The 10,333-nt window shown below is 53.5% G+C and overlaps 1 protein-coding gene across 1 annotated transcript; it reads left to right on the forward strand.

Moving 5' to 3' along the window:
• The first annotated feature begins 2,220 nt into the window (after positions 1 to 2,220).
• TMEM121B (transmembrane protein 121B) lies at positions 2,221 to 6,066 on the forward strand. The gene has a single exon (XM_030321329.1). It carries the CDS (start codon positions 2,245 to 2,247, stop codon positions 4,021 to 4,023), a length of 1,779 nt encoding a protein of 592 aa, XP_030177189.1. The 5' UTR covers positions 2,221 to 2,244; the 3' UTR covers positions 4,024 to 6,066.
• The last annotated feature ends 4,267 nt before the right edge of the window (positions 6,067 to 10,333 follow it).

Genomic DNA, 10,333 nt, shown 5'->3' on the forward strand with positions numbered 1-10,333 from the left:
TGGCCGCTCCCCAGTCTGCTTCTTAACCTGGACTGTCTCAATCCTGATGCCTGCTGGGTCTGCTGTGATGCTCACACCTGAGTGCAGGCTGCATCCGCTGTTTCTTCCCCATCCTGCCCCATGTGGAGGGGCCTTGGCACCAGCTGCCATAGTGGAATCTCTCACACTGAAGTCTGTGAAGACCAGCTCCAAGAACCACTGTCCTAATGAGAGTGGCTTTGCTCCCTGGCACTTCCCAAAGTGCAAAGCTGTGGGGGACAGAACTCTGGATGTGGCCTCAGGAATCCAGCCCAGAAAACCATCATTAGTGGCCCTGTACCATGAGTAAATGTTCCTTGGGACGTTAAGACAAGAGCTAAGAGGAATTAGGATACACCAGCTGCCTTTAACTGAGTACATACTCTGTGCCAGGCACTAGGCTAAAACCTTTGAATTCATGACCTCTCTTAATATAACAGCCTGTTAAGGTAGATATTGGTCCCTTTATACAGTTGGATAACATGAGGCTCAGAGAGGGGAAATAACCAAGCTAAGTGGCAGAGCTGAGGCCACCGACCCCAGAGCTCACGTTCTGTCTGGCATGATGATTGGACATAGAACTTTTGAAAGGCTGTGTGTGACAGAGGCAGATGGAAAAGTGAAGACTGTGGTTCTAAATCCCACATTTACCATGGCTTAGTTGTACAGACTGGAGAAAACAAGTTTGGCTCAAACTGACCCTTATTCAAGAGGCAGATTTAGGGGCAAGGCCTGGGCTTTACTGTTTCCTCCTCCCTGGCACTGCAGGGTGTCATCTAGGAAGGGAGCCCCAATGGCAATGAAATCAAGGCAGGGAACTTGGAGCCTGAAGTATGTGGGGAAGGAGGAAGGGGCCGACAAGCTTCCTGCCTTGCCAGGATGTTTGCATTATACATGAGCCTCGGATTTTTTTTTGAGCCCCAAATGCTCTAGTCATTTCTTCTCCCCTAAATCTGTAAAGCCAGAGATCTACCTGCTGCCTTTCTGAGTTGCTGGTGGATATCTAGCCCCAGTCATGGAATAAATCCTAGGGGCTGAGTCAGAAAGAGCTCTGAACTGGTAGCTGCAGGCCCACTGTGCCTTCTGTCCACAGTGGCTGGTTGTTAACATTCCCCATCACTGTCTTTGAGCTTTTGTTTTTTATCAAGGTACCCATACCTCTAAAGATGCCTTTATTTTACTCTCTGCTATGTACATCTTAATTAGTTGCAATTACCACTTTAAAGACCTCTGAGAATACCAAAAGCCCCACTTGGCTGGGGCCACATAAGTAATTCCTTTACCTACCCTCTCTCCCCCAGCAGTTATATTCAAAGAACTGATCCATTCACTGGAAATTGGAACCTCTCTGAGGGTCTATCACTGAACTCAGTGCGGGGGCACATGAATATGTAGAAATACATGACTGGGCTGGTCCTTTTAAATTGTATAGCCTGACGCCTTCATTAGTTTTTAAGTGCCTGAAGGAGAGGCAGGATGCCCCAGCCAGCGGGCACTGGACAGAGCCAAGGGGCCAGAGCTGCCTTTCTGCCTGCAAAAGTGTGCTGACCAGGAGGAGAGGCCTGAATCTGTCGTCTGTGTCTGGTGCTCAGGCGCATGGTCTGCACTGAGACCAAGGCCATCCAGTTGCTAACGCTTCAGCAGTTCAGCTAGTGGGATCTCTGAACGACTTTCCTAGGAATCCTATGCTCGGGTTAGTCCTCCCAGCGCCACCACCGACCCCCCCACCCCGCCCCTTCCCGATTCCCAGCCCCTCCCTCCTCCCCTCCTCTCTTCCTCTAGGCCCACCACAGCGCTCCCCACCCCAACTCTTGTGTCTCAGCAACCCCTTCCCCCTTTTCTTCCTGCTGATCCAGCGAGCCAGGCTTTCTCCTTCTCTGGTCTCTCCTCCTCCTCTCCCCCTTGAATCCAGTCCTGGTTTCCCCGCCACCAGCCTCCCTTTTCTCTCCGGCTGGGCTCGCTCCCCGCCCCCGCCCCCGCCCCCGCCGCGCCCGTCGTCACCGCGGAGGGTTCAGCTCCTCGCCTTCCCCGCTGCCAGCCACCCGGGGCTTGGCTCGCCCAGTCCGGTGGCTCCAGTCCGGATCTCGCTGCTGCCCGACCCGGGTACGAGTCCCAGCCGCTCCGGAGGAGGCGGCGGCTGGCCCCGGCTCCCCTCGGCCGCCTAGCCAGCCCAGGGTTGGCGGGGAGGGAGCAGCTGGGCAGCCCCCCGGAGCCCCTTGGAGGACAATGCACCCAGCGCTCGGCAACCCCCGCTCGGTCTCGTCCTCGTCCGGCTCCTTCCCGCCGCCCCCCGCCGCCGCCCGGCTGCAGCCCCTTTTCCTCCGGGGGGGTTCCTTCCGCGACCGGAGAGGCTCGGGCGACAGCAGCACCAGCACCAGCACCAGCCGGGGGGGAGGCGGCGGCAGACGCGGCGGGGGCGGCGGCGGCGGCGGCTCCCGCTCCCCCAGCAGCAGCACCGGCGCCGAGCGAGAGGACGACGACGAGAGCATCAGCATCAGCAAGCCGCTGGTGCCAGCCACCGCCGCCGGGCTCCCGGGACCCCCGGCTCAGGGGGGCGCCCCAGCCGCCAACCCCGCGCCCGCCGCCTTCTCCTCCTCGGCCGCCACCTCCTCCTCCACCTCCACGCCCACCTCCTCCTGCAGCATGACAGCCGCGGACTTTGGCGGGGGCGCGGCGGCCGGGGCCGTCGGGGGCCCCGGGGGCCGCTCGGCTGGGGGCGCGGGCGGCACCGGGACAGGCAGCGGCACCTCCTGCTGCTCGTGTTGCTGCTGCTGCGGTCGCCCGACCCGGTCGGGCCGTAGGAGTCGACGCCGCGGCTGCGCCCCCAGCCCGGGGTGCCGCTGGGGCTACCAGGCGCTGTCCGTGGTGCTGCTGCTGGCGCAGGGCGGTCTGCTGGACCTGTACCTCATCGCCGTCACCGACCTGTACTGGTGCTCCTGGATCGCCACTGACCTGGTGGTGGTGGTGGGCTGGGCCATTTTCTTCGCCAAGAACAGCCGGGGCCGTCGGGGCGGCATGGCGAGCGGCGCGCACAACCACCACCAGCACCACCACCACGCCGCGCCGCCCCTGCACCTGCCCGCCTCCTCCGCAGCCTCCGCCGGGGCTGCGGCAGGGGCCAAGGCGCGCAGCGGCCGCGGGGGCGCCGGTGGCCCGGGGGGCGGCCCGGGGGCTGTCGGGTCAGCGGGCGAGTTCGCCTTTGCCTACCTGGCCTGGCTCATCTACTCCATCGCCTTCACGCCCAAGGTGGTGCTCATCCTGGGCACGTCCATCCTGGACCTCATAGAGCTGCGCGCGCCCTTCGGCACCACGGGCTTCCGCATCACCATGGCGCTGTCCGTGCCCTTGCTCTACAGCCTGGTGCGGGCCATCAGCGAGGCTGGCGCCCCCCCTGGCTCGGCGGGACCCCTACTCTTGCAGCCCCAGCAGCACCGAGCCGCCGGCTGCTTCCTGGGCACGTGTCTGGACCTGCTCGACAGCTTCACCTTGGTGGAGCTGATGCTGGAAGGCCGCGTGCCGCTACCCGCGCACCTGCGCTACCTGCTCATCGCCGTCTACTTCCTCACCCTCTCCTCGCCGGTGCTCTGGCTTTACGAGCTCAACGCCGCAGCGGCAGCTTCGTCCTGGGGCCAGGCTTCAGGGCCGGGCAGCTGTAGCCGCCTTCTGCGACTGCTGGGTGGCTGCCTGGTGGACGTGCCCTTGTTGGCGCTGCGCTGCCTCCTGGTGGTGAGCTACCAGCAGCCCCTCTCCATCTTCATGCTCAAGAACCTCTTCTTCCTAGGCTGCCGCGGCCTGGAAGCCCTAGAGGGCTGTTGGGACCGGGGGAGTCGGGCCTCCCCCAGTCGGGGGAGAGGGGGCTATGGCGCTCCGCCCTCTGCCCCACCGCCGCCGCCGCCACCACCACCACCACCTCAGGGAGTCTCTCAGCTGGGCCACTGCATCTCGGAGAATGAGGGAGGAGCCCATGGCTATGTCAATACCCTGGCAGTGGCCTCCCAGAATTGAGGAGGGATAAAGGAGAGGGGCTTACTTTGGGCTTGAGAGACCCCAGCCCCTTATCCTCTGACCTTCTCTCACCCAGATTTGATCAGGCTCTATTTGGAAAAGGTAACTGTCAATAGGGCTAAGGGCCAGTGTGTCCTTCTGCACCCTGTGAGTCAAGACTGCTTGGAGGGAGACCAGCCGCTAATGATGAAGGAGGAAGGTCCACTTACTCGATTCTCCCTTCTCCATATCCTACTCTAATCTAGCCTCCAGGGGGCTGGATACCTCTGCTTCTTGCTTTTCCCACTGCCATCCTAATTCCTGTCCATTGTGGGGGAGCATGGAGTAAAGGTGGTGCCCAGGCAGGGGGTGCTGGGCCTTAAGCCTTCCCTCTTGCTTGGAAGTGCCAGCTTCTTATAGGCTGTGGTTAGTGGTCACTGTCCCATGCCTTGAAACTGACCCGGAATCCACTGTTCCCCTGATGTGTCTATTGGATTTTTTTTCCCCCCAGATAGTAGATGCAAAGTCTGTGTTTGTCTCTGTGTATATAGTGTTGTTTTCTTGTGTCCACACTGTGACCCCTTGCAATCAGTAGATCTGGGAGGCCCTGCCCTCCCCACCACACATATGACCACTCTCCTCATTGCTACCTGAATTTGTGGCCCTGAATTCCCAGAAAGAGCTGGGCTCCTGGGAGTTGCCCAGTTGCTCTCCTCCGAGGGAGAAGCTCACCCAGGACCTTCCTCAATTCTACTCCTCTCTTCTCAGCTTGGGGAGGAGAGGGTCCCTACTCTAAGGACCAAACCACACCCTTTCTTGGGTGAGTGAGCATTTCTACCTCCGTGCTTTCAACTTTTGTAGCATCATGTGCTGATGCTGCTTGCAAAAAATAAAGGCAAAATACTCAGAAGTTGCATTCAACATGGCCACTGGATCCAGCTGGGGTTTGGTGCCAGTCTTATTACAGGGTCTGTGGAGTATCAGCCATTGGCTTGCTCTCTCTGTCTCCTTCCCTTTGCACCTGGAACTCTTATCCTTCCTGAGGTTTGTTGCTGACTGGGTCAGATCTTGGCTCAGAACAAAAGCTTTGGTGGGGTTCCTGGATAGATGTGAAGTTGGGGCTCCCATCGGCTCAAGGAAATCCAATTCCCCATCTGTCCTTCCTCTAGGAAGCCTGGTGTGTATCAGAAAATGTGGTGATGACCTTCATCCTCGGCTCTGGTTAAGAGAATTTCTACGGAGAAGGCAGGCTGCATAGAGAGGCTGGGCAAATCTTACCTCCGCCCTGCCTTCCTCCCTAGTATTCTCGCTGAGGTTGATGATGAGGGACACCCAGGGGTTGCCCACTTATACTCTCTACGTGGGACCTCACTCTTGGAATCTTTGAGGCAGGATAAGTGTTTTTAGGGGAGGTAAGAGTGCAGGAGGGCAGCTGGCAGCAAGGCCAGGAAATACTCATTTTCTTCCACCCCAAAATAAGATGGGGTGGTGCTATAAGAATTTTTGTTTTCCCCTCCCCAACTTCTTATGCTTGAGAAGTCTTGTGTGGTTTAATGAACCCTGGACAAAAGACTAGAAGTCACGGACTGTAGTTTTGACTCTGTCACTCACTAGCTTTGAGTGACATGTCACTTGCTTTCTGAGCCTCAGTTTTTCACTTGGGGCCCTTCTCTCTCAACTTCTTGGAAGTTTGTTGACAGAAGACATCTGTCCATGTAGACAGAGACAGAGAGGCTGATGGCTTGAGCAGAGTTCTGAGCCTCCCCTACTGTCACAGTGGGGGACGATGGAGGAAAAATGTTTACACTCAATGTATTATCTGTGTTCCCAGCCCCTCACCCTACCAGGTCCAATATTAGCTAGTTGGATTTTACAATGAATCTTTTTTTTTTCTGCCTTCTCCCCCTCCCCCCTCTTACCCCAATCCTCTCCCTTTAAATTCCCTGTGCTTGAAGTTCTGGGCCCAGACCCTGGGTGGGCCCCCATGGCTGCTCCCTGGGTCCCCATATCCTCTCTCCAGCGTTGCTCTCTCTGCTACCTAATCTCAGTGACTGTGAGATTAGGCCCCTGGCTGGCCCCTGCCCCACCCCTCTCTCCTGTTTGGATGGTGGTCTCCCGCTGAATGACTGTAAAATCTGAGTGCTGTTGAGTTTTCTGTGGGAGGCTGTGATAGGTTCCAATGAGCTACCACTTCCCGAGATATGACAAGAGATTTATGGCACCTGGGCCAATTATCGCAGAGGCCAGGCCTGCTCAGGCTCTGTCTGCTGCCCCCCCCCCCCTCCACTCACCCCTGGACATTCTCTTTCAAACATCTGGTGCAAGCACTTTGTGCTCAGGGGTCAACCCCTTCCTTCTGGTGTTTCTTTCTTGAGTCCTTTTACTTTCTTTCCTTGCCCCACGCTCAACAAGAAAAAAACCCTAAAGTTTCATTTTTCTTGCTTTCTAGGGGCATCTTTAGTGGGGGGTCAAACTGGAGATGTTTCCCATGGGTCTAAATAAAGATAAGGTGCACTGTCTCCTGAGGCTTGTGCTGGCAGTATAGTTCACAGAAAAGTACTCTGGGTTCAGAATTCAGACTGTCTGCCTCTAACATTTGTGCAAGTAAGGCATGCTCTTGATCTGAGCCTCTGACTCCGTATCTGTTTTAAAAGGGGGTTGGACTAGACCCTCTGTAAAGGCTGTTCTGCTATAATGTGCCCTGGTTCTGGTTCTATGTGTCTTTGTGGAGGAGAGCTGGCTGGTAGAGCCTGGAAGAAGGGAAGCGGCAGCTCACTAGCATTTATCACGTTTTTTCCCCCTTTCTCTTTTTAAAAATAAAACCAGCCTCTGTTCTGAAAATAAAAAAAAAAAAAGCCTTGAGACTTGTGACAAGCTTCCTGTGTGGTTTGTTTAAGATCTTTCCTGTCCTGGTTTCCTTACTAAATTCTTAAATGTCACTGTGACATTTGTCATCATTTTATAGGCTTATGTTAACGTCGTGGGTACACCTTTGCTGTTTCCTTCTGGGTGGTTGGCATGCTATTCAGAGAGGCAGTGTGGTTTTGGCCTTGACCTGGGGGGTGTCTAGCCAGGCTTTCTGTAGGCAGAGCTAACTCAGGTGGGCGCTTGGCCTGAGAGAGATTTCCCCAGCCATTTGGGGCTTTCACTCCCATTTCTAAGAATAACTTGCCAAAAGAAAGATTGAGAAACTTATGTTTAAGTACTCTGTCCTCCTCTATTACTCTTCCCTCAGCCAAAGGCATGAATTATGTATGAATGAGAAGAATAAGGCCTTTAAAAAACAAACAAACAAACAAACAAACACAAAGGGGACTGTGAAGTTTAAGACAGAACATTGAGTCTGCACAAAAATAATAGATTTTTTTTTTAGCATGGATATAGCCACTCTGTGTTGTTGCCCTATGATGCTTCTGGCCATTCCAAAGGCTACACAGTGGTTGGACCCAGAGGGTGAAAGAGGCAAAATCAGAGCATGGGAACGGCCTGGCCCTTGGCTTGCTCTCTGTTCTAGCTGAGGCTGTGGGCACTTACCTCACCTCCCAGAAGGTTTTCATCAACAGGAGCAATATTATCTCACAAAGCTGTGGTAATAATTAAATGAGGTGGCATATGCAAAAATGGTCCTTTTCCTCAAGATATTTTATAATCATAATGGGGGACAAAATTTACATATAAAATAATGACAAAAACATAAGATCATGTTTTCATTTGTTCCTAAATCTAGATGTAAAATAAGATGATTAATTTGACTAAGCATGTTATAAATATTTACACATTTCTCATAGTTAGGCAAGCTAGCTCTTACCCATTTGGTCAACTGGAACATATATGAAAACATCTTTGTGAAAATGAGAAATGGCATATGAATGGGCAGTATATTCAGAGTGGGCAGGGCTGAGGTCTCAGGCCTTGCCTGAGGGGTTGAGTCTGACCCTGAAGTTCCGGCCCTCTGGAAGAACCTGGGAACATGCCCTGTGCTCGCCTGAGTCAGGCCCTTGCACAGCAGCCCATTTCATCCTCACAGCCATCTCCAAGGGAGCCTTATCTCTATTTTCCTGAGGCCCAGAACGATAAAGTAGCTTGCTGAATACCACACTAGAGTCAGGAAGGGAATCCAGATCAGGGGCCCCTGGGTGGCTCAGTCAGTTAAGCATCTGACTTCAGCTCAGGTCATGATCTCTCGGTTTGTGGGTTCGAGCCCTGCATCAGGCTTTGGGCTGACTGCTCAGAGCCTGGAGCCTGCTTCACATTCTGTGTGTCTCTCTCTTGCCCCTCCCCTGCTTGTGCTCTCTCTCTCTCAAATAAACATTAAAAAAAAAAAAGAGAAGGGAATCCAAATTTGAACCCAGGTCTGTCTGCTTTCCAGATATTCACTACCCCAGGCAGCCTACAGACTTAGCTGTCAATTAAGTTCAACTTTCCCTTATTAAAGCTTCAGAATGGTCTGGCTAAAAAGCAGGGGCTGGTTTTCATATTCTGTGTGAGTCCCAAGAGAGAGGCATTGAGCAAAAGTCCACTAGTGGGACACCCATGTCAGGGTGCAGGCAAAAGTAGGGGGCCAGCCACCTGTGCCTCATTCCTTTCTGCTCTCTCTCCTCTTCTCAGGTCACTATTGTATCTATCTTCTTCCTCTCTAATCAGAAAGGAAGAATCCAGTAAACAGCCTAAGGGACTACTCTTCCGAGGAAAGGAATCTAGGAACTGGGGTGTCGGGAGTGGGGGCATGTTGAACAAGAACTCTTGGTATCCTTCAAGTCACGAGAGAGGGGACTCCATGTTCCTCTAACAGACAAGGCTGGCTCACCTGTCTTAACCAACCTAAATGGACAGGATGTGAATGTGGACCGAGTGCCAAGATCTGGGGGAGGCAGCAGGGCATGGAGAGCTGGAGGGGAGACCAAAAGCAAGAAGATGGACCTTGAAGCCATTTAGGAGTGATGTGGGAGGCCATGAGTGGGCACCCCAACTTCGCAGCCTGTACCCACAGGCTGGGGGCAGTTGCTTTATTTTATATTCTCTCATAATAAAGAATATTGGATATTACTTTTGTAATCTGAAAAAGCAAACACTATAGTGAGAAAGCCATAGCAACAGAAGAGAAGCTAAACAGTGAGGTTCCTAAACTGCTCTGACCCAAATCAGGTCAGAGTGCTCCTTGCTAAGAGGCGATGAGACCTAAGGGAGCCTCTGGACTCCTCACAAGAGCAGCAGTGGGTAGGGGTAGCAACACCTGGATGGTGTGATGGCTACCATGTACTGAGTATTACCATGTACTGATTTCTCCTGTGTACTAAGTACTACCACATACTGAGTACTACTGTGTACTGAGTACTATCATGTACTACTGAGTGCTCCTGTGTGCAGGACACACCCAAGTGATTCACATGCACGTTCCAGCCACTCCTCACAAGACCTCTATGAGGTAGGAGCCCCTGATGCACATCCTGCAGCCTGAGACCTAAGGAGGATTACTTGGTAAGCCACATGGCTGGCAAGCAGCAGAGCCAGGGTTCCAGACTTGAGTTAACCTTGGGCTAACCAAGCCTTGGGTTGCCTCTTTTTAAAGAACCTCTCAGGCGCCTGGGTGGCTCAGTGAGTTAAGCATCTGATTTGCGCTCAGGTCATGATCTTATGGTTCAGGAGTTCGAGTCCTGCATCGGGTGAGCACGAGCCCTGCTTCAGGTGAGCCCTGCTTCTCTCTCTCTCTGCCCCTCACTCACTTGCACCACCCCCCCTCAAAAAAAAATTCTCTCTCCCTCTCTCTGCCCTTCCCCTGTTCTCCGTAACTAACTTAAAAAAAAAAAAAAATCTCTTTCCAGATCCCTGGCTTGAGACCCACAGCTGGAGCTGGAATACCAGCTCTGCTTTAATCTAAGCTCACGCATACTTGGGCCCTTACTTTCTTGCACAGCCTGAAGCAGCCTGTGTCTTGTGGCCCTTAACTGACAGGTCTTTTCAGGAAACGCTGGGGCAGAATGGCACCTGGCACTGCCCTTGTGTATTTGGGATGGGAGCGCACCAACTGCAAAGCTAAAGGACACAGGATTAAAACTTTCCACTGCATTGTAAGTACATCTTCCTCTCCCTTATGCCTTATTTAATATTCAAAGATAAGCAGAAAATCAGTAAAATCCATCATAGCCTGCCATGCAGAGATCCCAGCTCAAACTGCTGAATGGATGTTTAAGTGACTAACAACTCCCTGAAAGCCTGGACACCTCTGAGGTCCTTCCTAAGCAGAAAAGAAAAACTGGTTTTGGAAGCTGAGTTGGAAAGCACTGTATTGAACAATGTCTACATCACCATTTAATCATCCCTACTGCCTCTT

This window comes from Lynx canadensis, chromosome B4, assembly GCF_007474595.2.
Source record: "Lynx canadensis isolate LIC74 chromosome B4, mLynCan4.pri.v2, whole genome shotgun sequence".
NCBI lineage: Eukaryota > Metazoa > Chordata > Mammalia > Carnivora > Felidae > Lynx > Lynx canadensis.